Source organism: Dendrobates tinctorius, unplaced genomic scaffold (genome assembly GCF_039654945.1).
Source record: "Dendrobates tinctorius isolate UK_male_01 unplaced genomic scaffold, ASM3965494v1 ptg000022l, whole genome shotgun sequence".
Taxonomy (NCBI): domain Eukaryota; kingdom Metazoa; phylum Chordata; class Amphibia; order Anura; family Dendrobatidae; genus Dendrobates; species Dendrobates tinctorius.
The window spans coordinates 88,425,211-88,453,061 of NW_027361690.1; the positions used below are offsets into that span (position 1 = coordinate 88,425,211).

Here is a 27,851-nt window from a genome sequence, read left to right on the forward strand (position 1 = left end):
GCTAGGTGATCATTTTCTCTGCTGCAAATCTACCAGTTCTCTGAATATCAGCGTTCTTTGTACCCCGTGCATACGCTGCCATCAGTGGTGGGGGCAAGGTTATATGGAGCAGGACTACATGGCACCAGATACCTAGTCCTCTAAGGGTAGGTGCCAACGATCAGTAATTGCTGTGGGTTTGACGCTACGTATTTATGCAACGTCAAACCCGCAGCAGCCAGATGTGGCAGCATAGTGGGTGGGATTTCTAGAAATTCCATTTCCACCATGCGTCCACAGACACCAGTGGATCACTTGAGGTCACTGACAGGTGTCGCGGCGCGTCTCTCCAGACCGCAGCATTGCAATTCCCCTTGTGGGTATGCTGCGTTTTATGAGCAGATTATCCCCATAGACTGGCATTAGATGCGGAAAAACCACATGCATGCGCGTTATTGTGATTTTCTGAGGTGGAAACGCACTAAGAACGCATGTATACCATTCACGACTGTGTCAATAAAGTTTTGTCAAAGCCAAATACCAGGAAAAAGCAAAAAGAAAGCAGCTTTATTTAAGACATGATACACTAAAAAGAGACCAAAACGCAGCGTCAAAAACACATATATAAAAAGAAGAGTAAAAAGCTCAAAGTAAAAATCGCTATTAACCTGAAACTTGGCAAATACTCATTATGGGAACTTAGCTCTGTGTGTTTTTCATAAACTGTAATAGCGGTAGTAATATTTATTCACAGTTTTCTCTATAGTTATATACTGTATAGTGAATTTTGGCAGTTTTGGCTGATTTATCCAAAACACCTCCTTTAGGCCTCATTTAGCGTTCTTCACCAGTGTTTTGGATCCGAGAGCCATCAGTGTTTTTTTCTATGTCAGTTTTTACCGCCAGTGATTAATAAGTGATTTTCAATGATAAAAAAATAAATAAGTAACTAAATGACAAAGCTTTTCCTACTCATTACAATGTTAATCACAGATTACACTCTGATTCATGGATACATTTCATCTCTGAGTCGGTCGGATTAATTACAGACATGTCACTATGATTTTTCTGTGTGCCAATTGGTGTACAATGGGCACGTACGTGGTCTAACAGTGAAAATCACAGATAAAATACATACATGACTCACTGATGAGGCCTTATACACATATCTAATGAAAAGGCTCTCCAAGCCCTAGAAAAAATGCCGGCCATAGAGGAGATTCTTAAACAAACTATTCCTAAGTCAACAAAGTCCCTAAAAAAAAATCGATCAGAAGAGATCTTCACAAATTACATATGGACTTAAGCTGTCACATCAACGTATTCATTGGTGCAGAGTTGAGCAGGGGTGGTCCTGTGTAACTTGCAGTTTTGGTCTGATGCTAATATGACAGCATAAAAACCACACAGAAATTAACAAATAAGACAGAGAAAGCAGGCCATGTAAGCATGTGCACTGTACACTCACCTTCCCTGGTTAAAACGGTCCACATTTCATCCGGGTGGCTTTTATTGGCAGTGTACAGTATAAGATACTGCATGATTATTCCATTTGATTCCACTGGGGGGCGCCAGTGCACCTGAATGGAAAACTGTGACAGTGGCTGCAGGACCAGGTCAGTGGGAGCCGAGGATGGCCCTTAGTAAGAATCACAGGGGAAGAGACGTAAAAGATGGCAATGATACCATAAATGATCATAAATCACCTTTCAATATCAGACACACAGAATTGTGAGTGGAATGGATGTGCTAAAATCACAGATTATTTAAAGGGTTTTATAGTGACAAATGCTGTGTATGACTATGGCTATAACAATAGCTGTATAGAAAATATTGGCTGCAATTAAGTTACGATTAAGGATTGCTGTTAAAGTCAAAAAGTATAACATAGAACACTGTGCTAGACATATGCACGAGCCCGCAGTCTACAGCACCCTATGTGCAGTATGTACTCCGCACCCATGGGTCTGACACACTGAGGATCACTACAAGTCTCAGCATGCCAATCCTCACACGACAAAACAGTACATGAACATTGTAGCTGGAAACTAGATCAGCTACTAGTGGTGACCTACATCTCTGGCACATGAACAGTCCAAAGATGCGCCAAATTCATTAAAGGACACACACTCAGATGAGCAGGCATAGATTAATGGAAACAATTTTAACATTTTCTGGCTTTAAAGGGGTTCTCACACAAAGTACATTTTAATTAATAGATCTTGGAATAATAATTTCCTGAATTGAATGTGTGTAAATAAAATGTTCCTGTGCTGAGATAATCTTATAAATGTGCCCCTGCTGTGTACTGTGTAATGGCTGTGTCTGACCGTACAAGAACATGGTCGGATCATACCACGGCTCAGAGGAGGAAGCAAAAGAGAATAGACAAGAGAGCAGGGATCACAGCTGATTCTTTCTGTGAGGTAAAACATATTTAAAAAGAGCCAGCAACAGCTTTTTTTTTCACAGAAAAATCAGCTGCAATTTCCCTGCTGTCCTGTCTGTATACACTTTTGCTTCTTCCCCTGCCCAAGAGACGTGGTATGTTCAGACCATGAACTGGAGCAGCTCTGTACGGTCACACACAGCCATTACACAATACACAGCAGAGGTACATTTATAAGATTATCTCAGCACAGGGACAATTTTCTAACACATCCAATTGTGGAAGTTATTTTCATTCCAAGATCTATTAATTAATATGTACTTTGTTCATAGGAAAACCCCTTTAAGCTTAAAGGTGTTTTCAACCCCTTTCTTAAACTTTACATATGGCACCAGTGTGTTAAAAAAATAACAAATCTAATATATAAAGCTCAATGTGTGTGTGTGTATGTATGTATGTATGTGTGTATGTCCGGGATTGGCATCCGCACCGTCGCAGCTACAGCCACAACATTTTGCACAGTCACACGTCTGGACCCCGGGAGCGTCATAGGCTATGTTGTGAGGCGAAATTTTAACCCTGCGCGTTCCAATTCACCAAACAATTTTGCCCCTATCTACATAATGGGGAAAAAGTGAAAGGAAAAGTGTTGGAGGCAAATTGACAGCTGCCAGATGTGAACAAGGGGGACTTAAAGAATGAGAGCGATGGCGCCAAAGATTATATACCGTACCGTACAGTTGCTAAGGTGGGGCCCTGACATGGGATACTCACCACACACGGGAATATGAACACACACACAAAATGCGCCACACACTACCACGTGCTTCAACACATATTCCACCCTCAGCACACATTTCACCACACATACACCAACCTCGCCACATAAAAGTCGAAACACAAAAGTCGCCACTCAAAACTCGCCACGCTGTCCCAGAGCTGTTTAAAAGATGAAAAATGAGCTGTGATTGGTTGCTATCAGCAACAGTTTTCTTTGTAGACAGTTGTGGTAACTGAGGCCTATTATTCTTATTTCTATGGTGTTATCGTCCTTCTGTAAAGCTGGAAATAACACAATTTATTACCGTGCCAACACAGACCACCCTCTGACACAGACTGCAGAGGGAGCCCAGTATCACACAGAATAGGATTAGATACACAGCTCAGCAGTCAGTATCACACATGATAGGATTAGATACACAGCTCAGCAGTCAGTATCACACAGGATAGGAATAGATACACGGCTCAACAGACAGTATCACACAGGATAGGATTAGATACGCAGCTCAGCACACAGTATCACACACAATAGTATTAGATACACGGCTCAGCAGACAGTATCACACAGAATAGGATTAGATACACGGCTCAGCAGTCAGTATCACACAGGATAGGATTAGATGCACGGTTTTTATGTGCAATATAATCATTATAATTTGTTATAACTAACCACAGTTGGTTACTATGCCCAGGCAACGCCGGGCTCTTCAGCTAGTCTAGTAATATAATTATCTTGTAATGTCTTCACTTCCTGTTCCGTGCAGATGTGTCCGGATCCCAGAATTCCAAGTAGCGGAAGTTTGACGACCGCCATATTGGGACACCCAAGTGATGGGTGTCTCAATATGGAAACTGCTGGTGGTACCAGCCTCTTCCGCGGCACCACCATCAGAACACCGTCGTACCACATACACACACACACTGTATACGCCGTACTCACCACACACACACACTGTATACGCCGTACATACACACACACACACTATATACGCCGTACACACACACACACACACACACTGTATACGCCATATGAAGCCTCTTGCCTGGTACCAACAGCGGAACACCGTCGAGAACACGCCGCCATCGGGATCAGCCGAATGATTCACTGACTGCCGCTATCTTTGTACAGGAGGAGCGCATGCACACTTTTAATGTGACCACCGCTATCTGTCTGCACAAAGATGGCGGCGGTCTGATTTACTGCGCCTGCGCAAATTCCGCACAGGCGCAGTGAATCATTCGGCTGATCCCGGCGGCATATGCGCAACGTGTCTACAGGCAGAGGAAGCCGGCCACATTAAAGGGGTTTTCCCACAAACGAAAGTTCATTTTAAAAATTGTCTGTGTTTGTATCAGGAACACCGACTGATAGCACTCCGGTCAGTTCACGTGTCCAGCTGAGTGCAAAACAAGCCGGCGTGCAGGACCTGTGGCACGTGACCGCAGAGGGAAGGACCGGGGCGGAACCAGCCACCGCACTTCCGAAGGAGATAGCGGTGGGGACCGGCAGGACAGAAGAGAGGTCAGGAGAGCCAAGGTTAATACTGGAAGGGCAGCAAGGTACAAGAGCAAGATACAGAATTGAGGTCAGGTACAAGCCAAGTGTCAGAAACCGTAGAGGGCGACAGAAGTACCAGGGGAACAGACAGGGGAACAGACAAAACGGGCAGTCAAGGCAGAGGAGGAGTCAGAAACCAGGCAAGCAAACAGACAGTACCGAATCAACAGACAAATGCCAAATGGGGAAACAGACCCGGTCAGAAACAGGAGTTCATACGAAAAGCATGCACAAGGCACAAGCACACAGGGGTCAACTAACTCAACCGAGGGCAGAAGTATAACTGACAAGGAACAAAGCCCAAAAGAGGCTATTTACAATCCTCCCATAGCCAGAGAGAGGCCAACAGCATTAACCCCTGACGCACAAGCCAGTAGCTTTACACACAAACCATGACAGTCTGACTGTGTACGGAGCATACCACATCTCCAGGGCAGGGGAGGAAACAAAAGACAATACTGACACTACAGCAGGGGATCACAGAGGATTCATTTTGTGAGGTAAAATATTTCACTGACAGTTTTTAAAACAATATTTTACCTCACAAAATGTATCCTCTGCGATCTCCTTCTGCAATGTCAGTATTGTCTTTTGCTTCCTCCCCTGCCCAGGTGCTGTGGTCTGTTCTGTATAAAGTCAGACACAGAAAGAGAGTGTGGATAGGTGGGTGAGCACATGGGGGGGAGAGATTCTCAACGATGCAAAGCCTGCCCCCATCGTGACATTACCGCCCTTCCGATGCGATAGCATTGGGCCTCCATCTAGTAGTATATATTCATCTATGATCACCTACCACTCCTCCAACCCGTTGGCGGTGTCCCCTGCCTGTCTCCTCTACTTTTCCTTGTACAATTAACACATGACACTGGTAGCCAATCACTGCGCCTACCTATTGGCTGCCACAGTCAAATGCTTACCATACTGGAAGACAAGGAGAAGAGACCAACAGAGGAAAAGACCAATTGGATGAAAAGTTGACAGGGGATTGGAAGGTGAATATATACCATTTCTTTCATTGTTACCAAACTTGAGTCATACGTAAAGTTGACTCTTCTTGGTACGCCACACCAATTTTGTAAAATTTTGTATACATGGTGCAAAAATCATTGATTTTTTTTTTGCCTGGTTTACACCAGTAACAAGCGCAAAATAATTGATAAATGCAGCCCATAGTGTCTCTCAGTCCCAGAAAACCTCTATGTTCATAATAGCTGTTGTAAATGTGTGGAAATAAATGTCACTTGTATCGGGCTGTACGCAAATATCAGTGACAGCACCAGCACGTATGCGACCACTAAGCAGATCCTGTCTCTTACTCACTATCTGGAAGGGTCATCTTTTCCACAATATTACTATAAGGCCCGTCAACTCCGGCTCCACTGGACTGAACGGCAAACTCGTACCTGGTGTATGGTTTCAATCCGTTGATCAGAATCTCTTCTAGAGCACTGTGAACAGACAGCATGCAGGTTACAGATCTCCAGGATCCGACTTGTATAGAGGACATAACAGGGGGCACATAAGCTCCTGGTTACCTGTGATGATAGCTGAACATAGATGCATTCTTAGCCCCCCAAGGTCCACATCGTACAGTATATTTCACAATTTTGCTACTTATTAAGGGTTTCCTCCATCTCATCAACATAGATGTAGAGCTGTTTGGCGTCACTTGAATATGGCTGGGAGGCAAGGGTGGGATCTTCTGGTCTATGAGATCTTCAGAATAAATGGGACATTTTGTTTAGATGCAAGGTACATACTGATTATACTGAATTTAATGAACCAAAGAACACTGTAAATAAAATACCCCAGCTACTAACTACTGGGAGCAAAGACGAGTGTGAGGTCTGACTAAGAAAGGTCTATGATCGCTCTACTCTTGTCATCTCTGATGACGTGCCAGCCACCACATCCAAGCAGAGAAGGAATACAAAGGAGGATATGTAATAAATGTCTTGTAAAATCCCAATTCTGAAGCTTTTTTCTGTTTTGCGCTGCGTCACTCCATTGCAAAGACATTCACATTTGTCTCCTTAGTGGCTCACTCTATAAATCTTTGTTTGCAGACCAACTGGGTGTTTCTTCAGTCTTCTCTGGCTGCATGCGCTTTCAATCCTCCCTCCAAGACTCTACCATTCAGTAGCGTCTAAGACTCGAAGTGTCTAAAGAAGCAGCTGAGCTGTGATTAACAGCATCTAGGAGGGGAAGAATTAAAGTGCACTCTCCTCAAAAGAAACGCCCAGTTGGACTGCAAAGCAGAGATTTCACATAGTGTGCTCCAAAAAGCAAAGCAACAAATGTGAATATCTGTGCAATGGAGCGACACAGTACAAAATGGAAAAAAGCTACAAAATCCGGCAAACTCACTGATTTTTACAAGGTATTTAACTCATTTTTTGAGCAGACCCTCTTTAAAACTGTCATTATTTTTTCACTCAAGCCGTAAAATGAGAGATATTGGTTTGACGATCCTTACCTGGTGATGCGGACAGAATCTGTCTGGTTCTTCCCTCCCACATGGCTGTCTGCACCTCCTGCTTCTTATTGTATGTCACCAGTTTGACTTGATATAGCTGACCAGGTACTGATAGGAAAATAGGAGCAAAAGATACTTATAAAACACAGGAAACATTGTGCAGGATACACCATAACATTATCGCTGGTTGGGGTGCAACCTCTGGGCCTGTGCTGTTCCCAAAATTGAGAAGACTGAGATACCTTCAGCTTTTCTCCAGCACAACCATGCACATGACCCACAGTGGATGGGATGGAGTTTTAGATACTTTCCCAAGGGGGACAAGAGCATTGTTGTGTAGAGGTCCACTGTGAGGAAGCCAGAAATAGGACCCCCACTGATCGATGCTATATATTAGCGATATACCATCACTTACTATAGTAGGAGAACCCATTTATCAAAGGTGAACCTTGGTGAATACAGTGTATGAGCATGTAGCATTCTAGATTACCAGAGAGCAGGAAACATGATAGTAAATTCTAGATTACCAGAGAGCATGAAATATGATGGTAAATTCCAGATTACCAGACAGTAGGAAACATGATGGTAAATTCTAGATTACCAGACAGTAGGAAACATAATGATAAATCCTAGGTTAGCAGACAGCAGGAAGCATAATGGTAAATTTTAGATTACTGAATTTATTATGCTAGATTTAGACCTCTACCGTGGACATTAAATGACTGCCAATCAGCTACACTGAAGCTAATAGACAGTCATTTAATGTCCTGGTTTTTAAAAAAATTTGTTTATTAAACATAGAACAAAATGTACACACTTGTATATATTATTAAACATAATACAAAATGTACACGTTTGTATATCTTACAGAGCATTTGCAAGAGTACAATAAATGTTGCATAATAATAATCTTTATTTTTATATAGCGCTGCGGACAGTTTGCACACATTATCATCACTGTCCCCGATGGGGCTCACAATCTAAATTCCCTCTCAGTATGTCTTTTAGAATGTGGGAGGAAACCGGAGAACCCGGAGGAAACCCACACAAACACGGGGAGAACATACAAACTCTATGCAGATGTTGTCCTTGGTGGGATTTGAACCCACTGAGCCACCATGCTGCCCCGATAAACTAAGATTATACAAGTTTTACGTTATTATATAAGCAATAAACCAAATAACAATTAAACAAGGAACATTGAGTATCATTCATTCTTATACGTGCTCAACAGAATATAGCTCATAAGAGTTCCCTACACTACAACAACTACTACTACTATCTCGCCACCTATCACTATGCACTGTAGTATTCCCCACGTGATGCCCCAAAATGTAAAACTTAACATTTTACAATGATGTCGCATTAGTAGAGTAAGATGAGAAGAGTTCCACCTATCCACCTTATCAAATTTTCTCGGGCACCCTCTATTTTGATACAGTGTACGTTCATACGGAATAACAGAGCGCCAATACCTTCCTGGCCATGAACAACGTCTCCCGTAGGAAGATCCCCACATAATGTCCCCAAGTTTCATCATCCAACACCCAAAACAAACAGACCAGTGGATCAAGTGGAACCAGAGTTTGTACCAGGGATGTCAGCAAAGATGTCACTTCTTTCCAATAGAGAAGGATAATAGGGCATCCCCATATCATATGTATAAAACCTGCATCTGCTAAGTGGCATCGCAAACATTCTGATGTCTGGAATCGATCCATCTTAAAGAGTCGTATCGGAGTTAAGTATGATTGATATCTAATATATAAAGCTCAATGTGTGTGTGTGTGTGTGTGTGTGTATGTATGTATGTATGTCCGGGATTGGCATCTGCACCGTCGCAGCTACAGCCACAAAATTTTGCACAGTCATACGTCTGGACCCCGAGAGCGTCATAGGCTATGTTGTGAGGCGAAATTTTAACCCTGCGCGTTCCAATTCACCAAACAATTTGGCCTATTATTCTTATCATTTCTATGGTGTTATCGTCCTTCTGTAAAGCTGGAAATAACACAATTTATTACCGTGCCAACACAGACCACCCTCTGACACAGACTGCAGGGGGAGCCCAGTATCACACAGGATAGGATTAGATTATTAGTCAGTATCACACAGGATAGGATTAGATACACAGCTCAGCAGTCAGTATCACACAGGATAGGATTAGATACACAGCTCAGCAGGCAGTAACACACAGGACAGGATTAGATACACGGCTCAGCAGACAGTACCACACAGAATAGGATTAGATACATGGCTCAGCAGTCAGTATCACACAGGATAGGATTAGATTAGATACACGGCTCAGCAGTCAGAATCACACAAGATAGGATTAGATACACGGCTGAGCAGTCAGTAACACATATGATAGGATTAGATACACGGCTGAGCAGTCAGTAACACACGATAGGATTAGATACACAGCTCAGCAGAAAGTATCACACAGGAGAGGATTAGGTATACAGCTCAGCAGAAAGTATCACACAGGAGAGGATTAGGTATACAGCTCAGCAGACATTATCACACAGGATAGGGTTAGATACACAGCTCAGGAACAGGATGTGACAAAGGAGAGGACATTTCATTCCAAGAATTCCACTCATTCCATCTGATATGTTTTTTGATTTTAAACGCCTCCAGTTTCCAGTTCAAATGCTATTTGCAATGTCCATTAACAAGGCTCAGTGATAGTCCTTGAAAGTAGTAGGGATCGATTTGCAATCTCCATGCTTTTCTTATGGTCAACTATACGTGATCTGTTCAAGAGTTGGAACTGCCAAAAATCTGTTCATCTTTGCAGCGAAAGGAAAAACCAAAAATGTTGTTTATCAAAAGGCTCTTGAATGAGTTGAAAATAAAATACTATCAATACTTGGGTAATCGTTTAGTTAATTTGTGTTGCAAATCTGTAGTGTTGAATATATGATGTGAAATGTTTTTATGTGCAATATAATCATTATAATTTGTTATAACTAACCACAGTTGGTTACTATGCCCAGGCAACGCCGGGCTCTTCAGCTAGTATTATATATAACTGAGTCATCCTATTAATAGATGGAGACACCCCAATCGGAGATTCTAGAATCTCTTCCCATTCCTCTTCTTGCACATCGGGGATGAGCCTTTCCCACTTCCCCCTAATTGATCTCATAGCAGAGTCAGCTCCTACTGATAGCATGTATGTATATAAGGAGGAGATAAGGCCCTGGGGACCCTGTGAGTTAAGGATTCCTATCAAAGGTAGAGACGAGATAGCCCGGCCTACACCCATACATCGCACATGTGACTGGAAGGCTGATCTTAGCTGGAGGTAACAAAAAATTGGGATTTCGGGATACTATATTTAGCCTGAATTTGCTCAAAGGACATCAGGATACTACGGTCATACAAATCGCCCACCGAGGAGACGTCATATAGAATCCAGAAGTCAATAGATGGGTGGTTTAGCAGCACTGGAAAATAATTGTTGTTCCATAGGGACATTTCAGCTATGATGCCGTCAAATCTAATAACTTTTTTAATTTGTTTCCAAACTGATCATGCTAGTCGAAGTAGGGGCAATAAACGAGGGACACTAGTTTTATCTGATTCCAGGAAACCCAGTGGGCAGTCAATCCGTGCAGCATGAATCAAATGACTTTCAGAGTTAGGTAGGTAGTTGTCAGGCATCCATTTACTCAGTGCTTTAACCTGCCCAGCTAGATAATATAGAAAAAAATGCGGCAATGCTGCCCCACCCCCCTGCTTAGGTCTTTGCAGGGTGGATAACTTGAGTTTGGGTATAGTTTTCCCCCCATATGAAAGATGTGAGTTGAAAAACAGGATTTTTTGGGTTGCTTACCGTAAAATCTGTTTCTCGGAGCCTTCATTGGGGGACACAGAGACCATGGGTGTATGCTGCTGCCACTAGGAGGCTGACACTATGCACAAAAAAGTTAGCTCCTCCTCCGCCGTATACACCCCACCGACCGGCAGGAAATTCCTCAGTTAGTGAGAAAGCAGTAGGAGAAGTAACGGAATAGATTGAAAACAGAACGAACAACTCAACTGTAACCAATCGACAAACATAAGAACAGGAGTTGTAGAACATGGGAGGGTGCTGTGTCCCCCAATGAAGGCTCCGAGAAACAGATTTTACGGTAAGCAACCCAAAAAATCCTGTTTTCTCGTTCGCCTTATTGGGGGACACAGAGACCATGGGACGTCCCAAAGCAGTCCCTGGGGTGGGAAACAAACTTCCATCAGGCCAGTGGACTCACCACCGCGGCCTGCAGAATCCTTCTACCTAGGCTGGCGTCCGCCGAAGCATAGGTGTGGACCCTGTAGAATTTCACAAAAGTGTGAACCGAAGACCACGTTGCAGCTTTGCAAAGCTGCAGCGCGGAAGCTCTGTGGCGCACTGCCCAGGAGGCACCCACCGCCCGGGTAGAGTGCGCTCTGATCCCTGAAGGAGCTGCACGATGCTTGACCCGGTATGCCTCCAAAATTGCCGATCTGATCCAGCGAGCAATAGTGGCCTTTGAGGCTGGGTGACCTTTCCTTGCACCGTCTGGAATGATAAACAGAGAGTCTGACTTCCGCAAGGAAGATGTCCTGGCTAGATAGACTCTCAATGCCCTGACCAGGTCCAGCTTGTTCAAGGATCGCTCCCGAGGATGAGCTGGGCTCGGGCAGAAGGATGGCAGAACAATGTCCTCATTGAGGTGAAACGAAGATACCACCTTCGGAAGGAAAGAGGGCGGAGGCCGCAGAACTACCTTGTCCTGATGAAGTACCAAGAAGGGAGAGCGGCAAGAAAGGGCCGCTAATTCCGACACCCGACGGATGGAAGTAATGGCCACCAGAAAGGCCACCTTCCAAGAAAGGAGGGCAGGGAAACATCCCTGAGAGGTTCAAAAGGAGGACCTTGCAGAACCCCAAGAACGAAATTAAGATCCCAAGGATTCACGGGCGCTCGGTACGGAGGAACCGTGTGAGCCACACCCTGAAGAAAGGTTTTGACCTGGGGCCGGGAGGCCAGCGTCTTCTGAAATAAAATGGACAGTGCCGAAACTTGACCCTTAAGGAACTGAGAGCAAGCCCCGCATCCAGCCCTGTCTGAAGAAACGCCAGAACAGAAGGAAGCGAAAAAACCATGGCCGCAATGTCATTGGCCTCACACCAGGAGAAATAGGCTTTCCAAGTACGGTAATAGATCTTGGAAGAGGAAGGCTTTCTGGCGCGGATCATGGTATGAATCACTCGATCAGAGAATCCTGCCCGTTTCAAAACCTCGGTCTCAACAGCCACGCCGTTAAATTGAGCGACCGAGAATTGGGGTGGCAAATCGGGCCTTGCGACAGCAGATCTGCCCTGTCGGGAAGCTTCCAGGGGGCGTCCGCGAGAAGGTTGACAATGTCCGCGAAGCAAGACCTTCTGGGCCAATTCGGGGCGATGAGGACGACTGGAATCCCTTCTGCCTTGATTTTCTTCAACAGCTTGGGAAGAAGAGGCAAGGGAGGGAACAGGTAGGGGAGCTCGAACAGTGACCAAGAAACGGCCAGAGCGTCGGCGCCCCCTGCCAGGGGGTCCCGAGACCTGGACACGAATTGTGGTACCTTCCTTTTGAGGAGAGACGCCATGAGGTCTACGTCCGGGGTTCCCCACCGACGGCAGAGCAGATGAAACACCTCCGGATGTAGGGACCATTCCCCTGCCGCGAGACCCTCGCAGCTTAGAAAATCGGCGGCCCAGTTGTCCACGCCGGGAATGTGAACCGCGGAAATTGTTGGAACAAAGGTCTCTGCCCATTGAAGAATTCTGGACACTTCCGCCAGGGCTGAGACACTCCGTGTCCCCCCTTGTCGGTTGATATACGCCACCGCTGTGGCATTGTCTGTTTGAATCCTGACAGGCAGGCCCTTGAGGCGCCGTTCCCAGTGGACGAGAGCCAGAAGGATCGCTCGTATCTCTAGGACATTGATCTGCAGAGCTGATTCCTGAGTCGACCATCGACCCTGAACAGTGTGATTGCGGAACACTGCACCCCAGCCGATGAGGCTGGAGTCCGTTGTGACAATCTGGGAAGAAAGGACAGCCCCGAGAGAATGAGGGGAGACGTCAACCATCAGTTGAGAGACCGCTTGATCCGGCATGAAAGACGAACCGGACGATCCAGAGACAGAGCCGACCTGTTCCACCTGGACAAAATGGCCTGCTGGAGGGGCCTGGCGTGAACACTGGGCAAAGGGAACTGCCTCTATTGCTGCCACCATCTTCCCCAGAGTCCTCATGGCTGTCCTGAGAGATGAAAACCGTGCGATCTGTAGTGATCGGATGCCCTGCTGCAGGGAAAGAATCTAGTCTTGTGGGAGAAATACCCTTGACTGACGAGTGTCGAAAAGAAGGCCCAGAAACACAAGGCGTTGAGTAGGGATCAGACAGGACTTTTCCGGTTGACGATCCACCCAAAACTGGACAGGGTGTCTAGAACGATCGCCACACTTAGGCGGGCCTGATGAAAGGAGGGAGCCTTGATCAGAATATCGTCGAGATACGGAAAAAGAACAAGACCTCTGATCCTCAACAAGGCCATCAACGCCGCCATAATCTTCGTGAAGACCCTGGGAGCGGTGGCGAGCCCGAAAGGGAGCGCGACGAACTGATAATGTTCGTGGTGAATCGCAAACCACAGGAACTTCGGATGTCCGGGAAATATGGGCACGTGTAGATAGGCATCTTGGATGTCTATGGAACACATGAATTCCTGCTCCTCCATGGAGGCAATCACCGAGCGAACCGACTCCATCCGGAAGTGGCGGAGGCGAACTCTCTTGTTGAGTAACTTGAGATCCAAGATGGGTCGAACCGCCCCGTCCTTTTTCGGCACCACAAACAGGTTTAAATAAAACCCTGTGAATCGTTCCGATTCGGGAACTGGCACAATTACCCCGGAGCTGAGGAGAGAGGCGATGGCCGAACCGAACCCCGGGATCAAGGCAGGATCCCGTGGCGGACGGGATTGGAAGAAGCGATCCCGTGGAAGAGAAACAAACTCTATTTTGTATCCTGTCGATACAACCTCTCTGACCCAAGAGTCCTCTACTGAGGCGAACCAGACGTCGCTGAAGAAAAGAAGTCGACCTCCCAATTGGAAGGGACCCACGGAAGACCGATGATAGTCATGCGGACGTAGACCGTCCAGATCTAGATCTGGGTGGTCTTCCCTGGGAAGAGTGGGATCGCCAGGACGGAGTGAGCCTGAAGGAGACCTTCTTTCTTTCCTGACGTGCTTGTGGCCTTTGCTGGTTGGAAGGGTTTTCCGCCGCATTGAAACGGCGGAAAGACCGAAAGGGACGGAACTGACGCCTTGGAGGAGGTCTGCGAGACTTGGATTGGGGGAGAAGAGAACTCGTACCTCCGGTAGCGTCCTTAATAATCTGGTCCAATTGGGACCCAAAGAGACGCACTCCTTGAAAAGGCAGATTAGTCAGACCTTTTAGAGGACAAGTCCGCCTGCCAGGCCTTGAGCCAAATTGTACGTCGGATTGCCACGATGTTGCTTGACGCCTGAACCGCGCAAGATGCGGCATCCAAGGAAGCAGAAAGCAGATAATCCCCCGCATGGGAAATCTGATTGGCGAGATCGGCCAAATGCTCCGGTTTTGCCTTATCCAGAATGCCCTGCCGAAGGTCCTCTGCCCAAGCGGATATAGCCTTTGCTGCCCAAGATGAAGCAAAGACTGGACATACCGCCACAGATGCCGCCTCGAAGGCAGACTTTGCTAGGGATTCTATGATTCTGTCATTAGAATCTTTTAGAGACGCTACACCCGACAGCGGAAGAACAGTATTATTAGAGAGTCCGGATACGGGAGGGTCCACTGAAGGAGAAGCGGCCCAGTTGTCCGTGAGCTCTTTAGCAAATGGATACAGCACGCCGAGACGCTTTCCTCTTTGAAAGCGTCTAGTCGGATCTTCCCTTTCCTTGGTAAAAATCTTCCCAAACTCGGAATGAAAGGGAAACACCCTGGAAGGTGTTTCCGCCCGTCTGAACGAAACCTCCTGATCTGAGGATTTCGCAGGGGCGTCAGTGATGTCGAAGGTATGGTAAATCGCGGCAATGAGGTTCTGCACCGTAACCTTCATGTTCACATCCTGATCCGAATCCAGCTCTAAGACCCCTTCAGATTCCGAAAGCGCTTCACCTGACTCGGGAGAGGAGGCCCGAGAGGGAGACTGCTGGGGAGTATGGGGTGAGGTAGGGCGAGGAGAGGACTCCGCCTGGAGATCCTGCCTGGGTCTCTTGCGACTGACACTGGCTGGCTCAGATGGGACGTCCTGGGACGTGCTAGGTCCCGCAGAAGCTCCCAAGGGCAACTTATCCAGAACGGCTACTAGGGACCGAGACACCTTGGTGAGGTCTGCCACCGACTGTGATAGGGAGGAGGCCCAACCCGGCAAGGGGGGCTCACTCACCCCTGGGGCTATGGATGGCTCCTGAGCGTCGTCGGGCTGTGCAGGGGAGGGCCGAAGAGCGGGTACGATCAGCCGTAGGGATAGACATTGTGAAAAACCTGAGGTAGTGCCGGAAGGTTGGGGGACAGAGGGCGGAGAAGGGTCAGTCTGCCGTGCAGAACTACTCACGGTCCGGTGTCCCCAAAAGCGATGCTGCTCGACCTGTCCGGGGATGCAGATCAGGGAGAAGTCCGGCTGGCCGTCCCAAAGAGGCAAAAAGCTGCTTGCAGAAACTGCACAGGGGCTGGGGAGCCTCTCCAGCTGCGTCCGGCTGGCAAGCTGTGAAGATGGCGCCTGCCTGTAGAAAAGCGCGGGTCCCGGGGAAGGGCGGTCCTCGCAGGGTTAATAATTGCTGCCCTCTTGCCATGCTGGGCAGGAGAGGGAAAGGCGGGGGGAGGGCCTGGGGAGAGCGGGAGTGAAGCCCGCTTAGTAGAAAGGGGCGGGGGGCGTGGCCGCGACGCTGCGGTAGGCCCGAACACAAGCCGGGGCCTAAATTAGTTGCGGCGGCCGCCTGTCAGCAGGGGGTCGGCGCGGAAGACGCGTCGCAACACCGGGCCGCGTCCCTGCCCAGAACTGCTCGACCCCAGCGCTACCCCTGCCAAGATGGAAAAAAGGGGGAAGCACAAAACGAGGCCCGTGAAGACCCGGGGCCTGCATGGATGCGGTGACCGTGGGGGGATGGGGGCGTGCAGGGACCCTAACGTGGTCCCCCTGGCGACCGCTCCAAGAGAAAACGCCGGGGGAAGACTGACATACTCACCCAGGCAGGGGGCCTTACAATAAAGGTACCTGAAAATCCCACGCTGTCTGTCTCTATGAAATCCGCGCCTCATCCAACCTTCAGGCTCTGGTAGGCGAGATGGTGGGAGGCGGGGGGCAAGGACCGTCCGTGCGGCTGGCACCTACTTGTGCGAGGCTCCTGGTCCTGCTCCGGAGACCTATGAGGATACGTGGTGGCAGTACACGCCGTACTCATAGTCTCTTTGTGGGAGTACGGATGTGACTGTTCACTCCGTATCCCTCCGGAACCTGCAAAGAAACGACGCACACTGAGGTAGATATGGGTCTAATAAAAGACCCGTGTCCACCTCCTACTGACACTAAGCTAAACTGAGGAATTTCCTGCCGGTCGGTGGGGTGTATACGGCGGAGGAGGAGCTAACTTTTTTGTGCATAGTGTCAGCCTCCTAGTGGCAGCAGCATACACCCATGGTCTCTGTGTCCCCCAATAAGGCGAACGAGAAATTTAAAATTTAATGTCCTGTTTAGACGGCCGACCACACGTCTACATGCACAGAACGATTGCGAATATGATCTTTCTGTGCACTGAGAATATCTTTGTTCTCAGCAGCACATAAACTGTTTACACAAGACTATGTGCTGAAAGGAATGATTTTTAAGCAAGCCAAAAATCATTGCATCGGACAAATGAACGTTTTGCTCATTCGTTGGGTTATTGTTGGGCTGTTTACACTGCATGAGTCAGGAATGAGTGTTTCTAGGAATTTGCGGCCCATCTAGAAGCAGCATAAGACACTGCCTATTGATCGGCGGCAGGGAACTTACTTAAATGAGTTAAGTCATATTGTTTCCTTTTCTTCTTCAATTTAATCGGCCCCACGTCCCAGTCATTCTGTCCTTGCCGCGGGCAGGAGATGCTATGATTCAATAAAGGGCACACCATGCGGTAATACAGCCTGTATCCCGTGACTTGGAAATCAGAGTGGGGCAGCTGCCAGTTCACAAGCAGGGAGTCTGTGTGGGCAATGACTTGTAGCTGTATTGGGGCCTGGTCCACTGTAGAGGAAATGAAGTAAGAAATCAACTGTAAGAAAGAGGCCGATGATACCATACAAAGGACAATAAATGGACGCAAACATGTAAGGACCAATAACAATCAGTTCTTTATACCATAAAGTTACGCACCGTATGTCTGATTCACTCTGTCTAAAGTACGGTGCAGCACCCAGTTTGAGGGTGCTCCATATCCAGCCGTGGTGGCGGCAGAGATCCGGACTTTATATGCAGTATTGGGCTGCAATGAGGATAACATAATCTGGGTCTCATTTCCACCAACTTCCAGCATGCTGACCACACCTGAAATGTCAGAAAAGCAATGAAATATAGAAACCCAGCCACGTATGAGACATCATAGACACCACTCACAATGCCCCAGAGCTTGAACCTCCTCCTATATCCTAAACTCTAGAGCTCGGAATGGACATCACTAGAAACCTAACGCATTAAAATAAAAGATCACCTTAATGAAAAGCTTTTTACACGATGCTTTGTCAGAGATTTTACAGTAACTGAAATTTCGGAGAAATGCCAAGAGTTGTGGGTGCTTCTAGAACAGAGGCCGCTATCTGCAGACCGGATATAACTTCAAGAGAAATGTGCTGTCTTCCAGGTGCAAAAATTAAAGATGTGTCTGACAGGATATCAGGACTCTTCAGACCTACAGATGACTACCCATTCCTGCTACTACATGTGGGGACAAATGACACCGCAAGAAATGACCTGGAAACCATCTGCAGAGACTTTGAAGACTTAGGCAAGAAAGTGAAAGAACTGGGAGCGCAGGTGGTCTTCTCTTCCATCCTCCCAGTGGATGGCCATGGAACAAGGATGTGGAATAAGATTCTGCAGGTGAACAACTGGCTACGTCGATGGTGCCGTCAGCAACGATTTGGATTTCTGGATCACGGAGTGAATTACTTATACGTTGGACTACTTGCTAGAGATGGGGTGCACCTTACGAAGACTGGAAAGCATGTATTTGGAAGTCGCCTTGCTACACTTGTAAGGAGAGCTTTAAACTAGAACAACATGGGAAGGGAAGCAAAAGACCAGAAAAAGCCATACACCTGACAAATGCTATTGAGAACTCTGCTATTAGAAGTGGAAAGGAAGAACAAAGACAAAAGAATCTAATTAATAAAAATATTGGAGAAAGAGAAACCAATCACAAACTAAAATGTTTCTATACTAATGCACTAAAGCTGAAAATGAATTGAGGCTTGCAAGAGATGTCAAAAGCAATAATAAAGGATTTTGGGGATATGTCAAAAGTAAAAGAAAAGTCAAAGATGCTATAGGATTTTTACAGGATGAAAATGATGAAATGGTAAGACAGGATGTTGAGAAGGCTGAACTTTTAAATTCCTATTTTGCATCTGTTTTCTCTCAGAAACGAAATGTAACATCAACTGTTCTTCACTGTCCTATTAAGGGAATAGAAGAATCCAGGATATCTATAAACAGAAAGATAGTGAGGAAACACTTAGCTAACCTAAATGAATTCAAGTATCCAGGTCCAGAGTACTGAAGGAGATAGCAGAAGAAATTTTTGAACCCCTCTCCATAATCTTTGAAAATTCTTGGAGAACAGGAGAAGTGCCAGAAGACTGGAGAAGAGCAAATGTTGTTCCTATCTTCAAAAAGGGAAAGAAGGTGGACCCAGGCAACTATAGGCCGGTGAGTCTGACTTCTATGCCAGGAAAGATCTTTGAACAAATTATTAAACAACATGTATGTCAATACCTGGATAAGAATGAAGTGATTAAACAGAGTCAGCATGGGTTTGTAACTAATAAGTCATGTCAGACTAACTTTATTTCCTTCTATGACGGTATCACTGATTGGGTGGATCAAGGAAATGCTGTAGATATAGTTTATCTTGACTTCAGCAAAGCATTTGACAAAGTCTCTCATACAATCCTTATTGAAAAAATGACTAAGTATGGAATGGACAAGGCAACTGTTAGGTGGATTCATAACTGGCTTAGTGATCGGACCCAAAGAGTGGTCGTAAATGGCTGCACATCCAGTTGGAAGAATGTCTCAAGTGGGGTACCACAGGGCTTTGTTCTGGGCCCTGTATTGTTCGACATCTTTATCAACGATTTAGATGAAGGAATTGAGGGTAAACTGATTAAATTTGCCGATGACACAAAGCTAGGAGGGATAGCTAATACTAGAGAAGAGAGAGAGGATTCAAAAAGATTTAAATAAACTGGAGAAGTGGGCAGCAACTAACAGAATGGTTTTTAACAGGGAGAAATGCAAAGTACTACATCTGGGCAATAAAAATGAAAAAAGCATATACAGAATGGGAGGAATAGGGCTAAGTGACAGCACATGTGAAAAAGACTTGGGTATACTAATAGATCACAGACTGAATATGAGTCAACAGTGTGATGCAGCAGCAAAAAAGGCAAATGCAATTCTAGGATGTATTAACAGAAAAATACAGTCTAGATCACGTGAAGTAATTATTTCCCTCTACTCCTCTTTGGTCAGACCTCATCTGGAATATTGTGTCCAGTTTTGGGCACCACATTTTAAAAAAGACATCAGCAAACTGGAGCAAGTTCAGAAAAGAGCGACCAGAATGGTGACCGGTCTGCAAACCCTGTCTTATGAGGAAAGGTTGCAGGATTTGGGAATGTTTAGTTTGCAAAAGAGAAGACTGAGAGGAGACTTAATAGCTGTCTACAAATATCTAAAGGGCTGTCACATTGTAGAAGGATCAACTTTATTCTCATTTGCACAAGGGAAGACTAGAAGCAATGGGATGAAACTGAATGGGAGGAGACACAGATTAGATATTAGAAAAAACTTTTTGACAGTTAGAGTGATCAATGAGTGGAACAGGCTGCCACGAGAAGTGGTGAGTTCTCCTTCAATGGAAGTCTTCAAACAGAGGCTGGACAGACATCTGACTGGGATGATTTAGCGAATCCTGCTTTGAGCAGGGGGTTGGACCAGATGGCCCAGGAGGTCCCTTCCAACTCTACGATTCTATGATTCTACAAACTGCTGAGCCAGGCACTGCGGACACCATCATGGTAAAACCTCACGGATTCCACCACAGGCATTTATAACAAAGCCTGAGGATGATTTCTGGCAGTATCAAGGATATCTTCAATCCATGTTGTATTTTCCCATATACCTTTCCAAGATCCCCTTAATTAATGAATCCTCCTCTTCTCTAATAATTATGTGAACCCCAAGCTGGGGTCACAGGGCATTTACTACTGACGTGAGTTGGCAACTCATTTTTCCAACTTTTTAAAACATTGCAATTCATAAATCTTTTTTTTATAAGATGTCCAGATACCACTCACTCTTTAAAAGCGTCGATAGTAGGAAAAAAAAAAGCAAAAAGTTGCACCTAAAACAAGGTTAAACAAGATGTATAGGTTTCTTAGGACAATAAAATGGCATAAAACCAGATATTATTGTATAGACGGAGATTATATTGTGAAGAAGCTTTACCCACCGTACCTCTATATTTTTAAAACTCTTAAAATGGACTGTTCAAACCAAGCACATGGTCTTGTTGCACCCCTGGTGTGGCCCAAAGAGTTCAGTATACTTTTCTTTTCTCATCTATCTCTGCCTTCTTCTTCCTTGATTATCAGGGGCTTTACAGGAGCCAGAAAGAGGAAGAGATAGATGGGAAATAAGTAGGTGGGAAGGTGCACAGAATTGTGCCTGTGCTTGATTTGAACAGTCATTTTGTGCTTTTAACTTGACCAAACATAAAGAGGCAGATTTATCAACACTTTTACACCAGATAGTGTAAAAGATGCCAATTTTTCGCACAACGACGCATTGAGCAAAAACCGTTGTAAAGTGTTTTTCACGGCAGTTTGAATCAGCTGCACCCAAATAGGAGGAGATGGGAAGAAACAGGGGCAGCACCCAAATAGGAGATTGGAAGAAACAGGGTGGTAGGCGTCGGGTTTCTGAATCACTCTGCAGAAATCCAGAGCCTCACATTCTGCGGTCTCCTACTGTTTATCTACAGCAGAGGAGATTGCTCTGCAGCAAATCTCTCCAGAGACTAAGTCCCTCTGTTCTCCTACTGGGCATGCTCACGAGATGATCTCCCATTGGAGATCGGGAGTCATGTGCCCAGGTCCTGCTCCAGATCTCATTGGTCCATCTTTGAGATCTGGAAGCTTCCGGAAGGTCCCGGCTATAAAAATTGTGCATGACCGTTCGGCCAAGCGCTAGTATAGTCTCTAGTTGCTACTGTGTGAATGATGATGGGTGTATGAACCTGCGAATGACTCATTAAGATCCCCTTCCTTTGATATTACGAATGTGTACAGGGACTTAGATTGGAGTCAGCGCCAGCGCGTGGCAAGCCTCAAGCCACTACACCATCATCCACAGTGCTAGCGTCCGACATTGCGCCTGCTTCCTTGCTTTGTTGACTAGCGGCAGTGTCCTATGCCGCGCTGCAGTTGCAGCCCTCCTTGGCGTCCGCAGTAGCGACGCCGCACGCACGGTAGGTCTAGACGGACGCAGCTCCTCTGCCTTGGGTCCTGCTCCTGTGACCAGATACCGTGTGTGCATTTTCCTGAGGCCTGTGACACTAACAGGCTCAGCTTTTTGCATGTTTATTTTACAGCGCCTCTGTGAGTGAACAGAGTCTGCTTTGCGAACTTCGGGTGAAGTTGAACCCGTGCGCATTATACCGCCATATAGCACGTCTGTCATTACTCAGCAGCAGTTATAACACCTTCTGCACGGTGGACTCCAAGCGGCGAACGAACTTTATTATTTATTTATTATCCGCCGTTCCTAACAACCGGGGGAGGGGCACAGCAACTCCCACCCATGAAATTCATCAAATCTGGTGCTTTTTATACACCAAAAATGCTATTCCAGTCCTTTACTGGCGTTTCTGGCACGACACCCATAACTGGCAGCGGCTTCATTACGTTTCATTATCACTCAGGTTCATATAATTAAACAATAACTTATGAACACATATAAGTTAGGAAATGCACCGTCTCTCTGGGTGGAATATTCAATGCGATACTTTGTGATTTGGCCATTGCGCATCTCGAGCAGTAGGGGGAGCCACTTGACATGGAGATCCTCTGGATCATGGCTACTCAGGGCCAGCATGGGAGCAGCTCCAGGAACTGTAGGGATAAACACAGATTCATAAGATTCAGAAAAAAATATTAATGACCCCTAATAAATAAGTAATTTATGGTTTATCTGCACTTGCCGTTATACAATGTGTTTTCTGGATTTTACAGTCTCGTGTCAATAAAACTCAGTCACTGTAAAATAAAGAATTGTACGATTCCCTAATACAACTTTTTGTTTTAGGTTTATAGTCAGTGAATGAGAACCCCCTGAGGCTGAATCCCACCCATATCTAGTCCTGCACAGAGCTGAGATCTGGATATAATTGTATCCAGACTCCAGATGATGAACTTTGCACTGAAAAGCTGATTCATTTTACCAGCAATATATCAATCTATCCCAGCAGAGGAAAAATTGTGCAGGGTTTAGTTAGCAGTGCATTCATTTCTCAGCTCAGACAAGTTCAGCTACTGGATGTGAGGAAGAATGTCTCCATTCAGTGACAGCAAACATCAAAATCAAAAATGGTGAGAAAATTAAATACAGAGGGCCCAATTCTTTATTACGGTACATTTGTGCCTTTAGTGTTTTGTTTTTGGTGTTTTTTTTGCTTATTTTTCATTTTAGCCTAGTCTATTTTATGTGTTTGCTTGTTTATGTTTTTTTCTCTGTTTGTCATTGTTGAAGGTGTTTTGGGGTTTACAGGTGTTTTTTGGCTGATTCACCAATTAACCCTTTCTAAAGTGAAGAAACAGATTTTGCAACATTTTAGCAGAATGTACTTTTTTTTTCTGCAAGAAAAATTTGCCATTTTGGTTTTTGTGAAAAATTCATGAACCATGTGTGCTATTCTGAACAATTTCAAAAGATAGGGTAGGGGAAAAGGAAAGTCAGCTCACCACAGCATACTGGTCTGTAGTAGTGGAAGTCCTCTGCACAGAGCCGCCCCAGTCCAGGGCGTGAGCAATCAGCAGAAAAGAAGAAAGATGTGCTCCAGTGATGAAACAATCCACTGATGTAATAAAAAAAAGTTTTTTTATTTGCTACTTAAAAACATGAAAAAACAATGTGGGTAACACAAAAAGCAGAAATATCACCAACGCGTTTCAGCAATTAAGCCTTAATCATACCATACCATGATTAAAGGGAATCTGTCACCCTTTTTTACCCCTATTAGCTGCCGGCATAGACATCGGGGGCTTATCTACAGCATTCTGTAATGCTGTAGATAAGCCTCCAATGTAACCTGAAAGAGAAGAAAAACACGTTATATTATACTCACCGAGGTGGGCGGTCCGGTCCGATGTGTGTTGCGGTCCGGTCCGGCGCCTGCCTTCTTCATGTGATGACGTCCTCTTCTCCCATCCTGTAATGGCTCCGGCACAGGCGCATTGCTCTGCCCTGTTGAGGGCAGAGCAGAATTCTGCAGTGCGCAGGCGCCAGACCTCTCCTGACACCTGCGCACTGCAGGACTCTGCTCTGCCCTCAACAGGGCAGAGCAATGCGCCTGCGCCGGAGCCATTACAGGACGGGAGAAGAGGACGTCATCGCATGAAGAAGGGAGGCGCCGGACGGGATGGCGACACCCATCGGACAGGACCGCCCACCTCAGTGGGTATAATATAACGTGTTTTTCTTATTTTTCAGGTTACATCGGGGGCTTATCTACAGCATTACAGAATGTTGTAGATAAGCCCCTGATGTCTATGCCGGCAGCTGAAAGGCCAAAAAAAGGATGACAGATTCCCTTTAAGGCTTAATTGCTGAAACGCGTTGGTCATATTTCTGCTTTTTGTGTTACCCACATTGTTTTTTCATGTTTTTAAGAAGCAAATGAAAAAACTTTTTTTAATACATCAGTGGATTGTTTCATCGCTGGAGCACATCTTTCTTCTTTTCTGCTGATTCTTAACAATTTGGCACAAAAAAAATCAACAAACACCAAAAGACCAAACCTGTTCTTCTGTGGGCCAGGTCAAGCCTGATGACTAGTAAAGAGCCATGGATATATATGTCCCTCTATACAGCTTCCTGCACATAGCTCTGATACACGCCCGATGGATCAATTTATTTAGTAAGTCTTTTAAAGGGACTCTATCAGGACGATTTTAGAGTTATAATTGTATATATCCTAACACGAGGGGTCCTAAACCTGTGGCTCGCAAGCACAAGATGTGAAGCTTGTAACTGTCTATCAGCTGCTAAGATGGTGGGAATACCTAGATGTAAGTGTATTTTCTATAAGAGAGGACAGCACAAGGTCTCAGTGTGATTTATTCATGAAAGCTTTGGCTGTCATTATATCAATAATGGGGGGCTCTAGGTGTCACTACTGTGGGGGATATTAAATATCACTACTCAGTGAGCTCTGGCTGTGGCTTCTGACCATCTCTTAGAGCTCAATGTGGCTCTCAGGCTATGGTCACACGAGCGTAGATTCTCTAGTGAGAGAGAATCGGATCAATTATGTAAATGACACTTGGAACAAACTCTGATCAGTGTCAGCTTAATGTGATCCAATTCTCTCAGATGACAGAATCGTAGCACAGGTGAGAAGATGGAGAACAACATTTCTCCATCTTTTCCATTGTGGGAGTCCGTGGAAATATTGTTTTCCACGCGCTTAGAGACTTGCATGGGTGAGTGCTATCCAGTTTATGGAGCCACTCGCAGAATGACAAATCTACATGAGAAAAAAAATGTTGATCAGCATTGCCCCAAAATATAACATTGGTCCGAGTGCTATCCGATAAAGCATCAGATAGCACTCGTCCAATATACACGAGCCCATAAAGCCAAACAAAAATTAACCCAGAAGTGTATTACTGGCGTGTCAATGTACTCAGCAAAGCCTCCCGTGCTCTTTCAGGCTAATTTGCATGCGCCTTCAAAGCTGGATTTCTCAGCACTGGCACATCAGATTACTACACGGTACAAAGACATATATCTTTCCTGTACAAGACAGGTATAATTTTTATTGCTGTACCAGGACCTATACAGCCATACCACTAGTCCAGTAGTAAAATTGTCCTGACAGTTAAATGTGTATCCAGGATAACAGAAGGATCATGAATTCCTTTTCTCTACTCTCGTCTGTGTTTGTACTCATTCATTGGTCAGACTTCCCCAAACTGGACAAAAAATGTTTAACAAATATCAGATACAATAGTAAGGCTTGTTCACATTTGTGTCGGACGCTATGTCATGTAAGTTCTGATCAATAAATGTCTCCATACCATCATCCAAGGTCTGCACTACCATAGGCTCTGAAGCACGACTGGCTCCTTGCTGGGAATATGCTACAACGTAGACGGTGTAGCTGGTCCCAGGCTCCAGGTATCTCACGGTGAAGTCTGTGGTGTTGCTATTAACTGCAAACTGATATTCTTCATTATTGGAACCTGAAAGGTATGAACAGAAGTTTTAAGGTGCTAAACAAGCGCCCGTCTGCATTATGTGTAACATACGGAGGGCTACAATGCAAAACATACACACCATCCGTCTTGGTGTAATGAAGAGAGAAGCCCACAACCCTTTCCCAGTTGCTCTCTGGTTTATCCCATGCCACAGATATTGTCTTGCTGGTCACAGCCTGGGATTTCAAGGCTTGTGGTGGACCAGGCAAGCCTTCCTGGACTGTAACATGGAGCTTTGCAACAGCGCAGATGCTTCCCATAATATTCTCTGCCACACACTGGTAATAGCCAGTATCCTCCAGAGCGACCTGGGTGATGATCAAGCTGCCCCTTGGCTGTATCCTGACTCTGCCATTGGAGAAAAGCGCCTCTCCGTTTTTTAACCAAGAGATGGTTGGTTCTGGATCACCTTCAGCTCTACACACAAAGCGGGCCGTCCCTGCTCGAGCCCGTGTGATGGTCTCTGGGGGTTGAGTTATAACTGGAGGCACTAAAAACCAAATAAAAGAGAAAATAATATTTTAGGACAAACCTATAAATTCATTCAAAGGGGTTTTCCACCACATATTTTAAGGTCGCAAGTGGGAAGGGAAAGTTATAAAGATGCGAGTGACTGATGAACAGTATGTCATCACTTCCTCCGGGATGATGTTCTACTTTATCAGTCACCTGACAGCTAACTGGTGGCTTAATTAGCTAATTAATTAGTATGGATGACTGTATCATTAGGATGTCATCACTTTCAGTCCCATCCCAGCGGAAGCAACAGGAGCAGAGCCCCAGTGGTCCAGAGGGGTAAACAGCATCTTTGGACACCTTGGAAAAGGAGAGGAAAATCATTTTAAGATTAATGTGAGGAACCAAATTTATTCCACTCTGAAGTCCAATCCACTAATTTATCATTTGCTTATTTTTAAGCCACTTTTTTGGCTTTCTTTTTGTTCTGGCTGATTTTGCATCAAATTCTTCAAAATTGGTTCACAGCGTTCATTGAAAAGATAAATTAGGCTATAACACATATGTAAAGTGAAAACTATGCCCATAGTGAAGAAAAAACACAGATGAAACTAAGTAAAATAACCTTAAAAAAGGTACATATTAAATAATGAATATGGCGCAAATCAAAATGTCATTATTAGCACTATTTTCACTCCAAACATAAGATACAAAAGCAATTACGGTAATTTGCCCCCCAAGTGTGAATACCAAATCTGCCTATTCACGCCCTGGTACTACCCATCGGGTCTCGCTCAGACGAGCGTTATCCAATGTTTTATCAGATAGCACTCGGCCCAATGTTATCGTTTGGAGCAGTGCAATCAGCTTTTTTTTCCTATACCGATTCACAGCAGGCTCCGTGTGGCTCAAAACATCAGATGTCACGTACCCATTCAGGTCTATGGGTACGTGGAAATCATCGGACTGCACTGGGATAACATCCAATTCCAGCCTGATTTCCGGGGACTCACACAATGGAGAAGATGGAGAAATCGTGTTCTCCATCTTCTCCTCACCTGCAAATAGACACTGATCAGACTTGGATCAGATTGTGATCGGAGAGACATTACCATAATCGATCCGAATCTTTAGAAGGAAAGAAGATACGATCGTTTGACCCCGGCCTCTGTTGCAGTATCATCCTAACATCATTGAACTCATTTAGGTCTTACAGTGAGGAAGTACAGGGGTGTCAGAAGCCCATTCTAGTGATCAAGGGGCCCCATCAATCAGAAATGTAGGCCACCATCTGTATAATGAAGGCGAGATGCTTCAGGGCAGTAAGGTTCCGCCAGGATATAATGGGTCAGGATCACGACACTCAGTTACGCTATTAGTGTCTGTCTTAGGGTCCATTTGGAAACC

General features: G+C 45.4%; 1 protein-coding gene across 5 annotated transcripts in view; it reads right to left on the minus strand.

The window, feature by feature from the left end:
• The window catches only part of LOC141084268 (immunoglobulin superfamily DCC subclass member 4-like), a 200,943-nt gene that overhangs the window by 24,715 nt on the left and 148,377 nt on the right, over nucleotides 1–27,851 (minus strand). For all 5 annotated transcript variants that reach the window (XM_073568866.1, XM_073568865.1, XM_073568869.1 and 2 more), the window contains 9 exons: nucleotides 26,068–26,478; nucleotides 25,809–25,973; nucleotides 22,485–22,622; nucleotides 17,605–17,775; nucleotides 17,245–17,475; nucleotides 7,183–7,290; nucleotides 6,242–6,422; nucleotides 6,027–6,154; nucleotides 1,448–1,618 (listed from right to left, as the gene is read on the minus strand). In XM_073568866.1, the coding sequence (XP_073424967.1) occupies nucleotides 1,448–1,618; nucleotides 6,027–6,154; nucleotides 6,242–6,422; nucleotides 7,183–7,290; nucleotides 17,245–17,475; nucleotides 17,605–17,775; nucleotides 22,485–22,622; nucleotides 25,809–25,973; nucleotides 26,068–26,478 (1,704 nt within the window). The remainder of the gene's footprint in view (nucleotides 1–1,447; nucleotides 1,619–6,026; nucleotides 6,155–6,241; nucleotides 6,423–7,182; nucleotides 7,291–17,244; nucleotides 17,476–17,604; nucleotides 17,776–22,484; nucleotides 22,623–25,808; nucleotides 25,974–26,067; nucleotides 26,479–27,851) is intronic.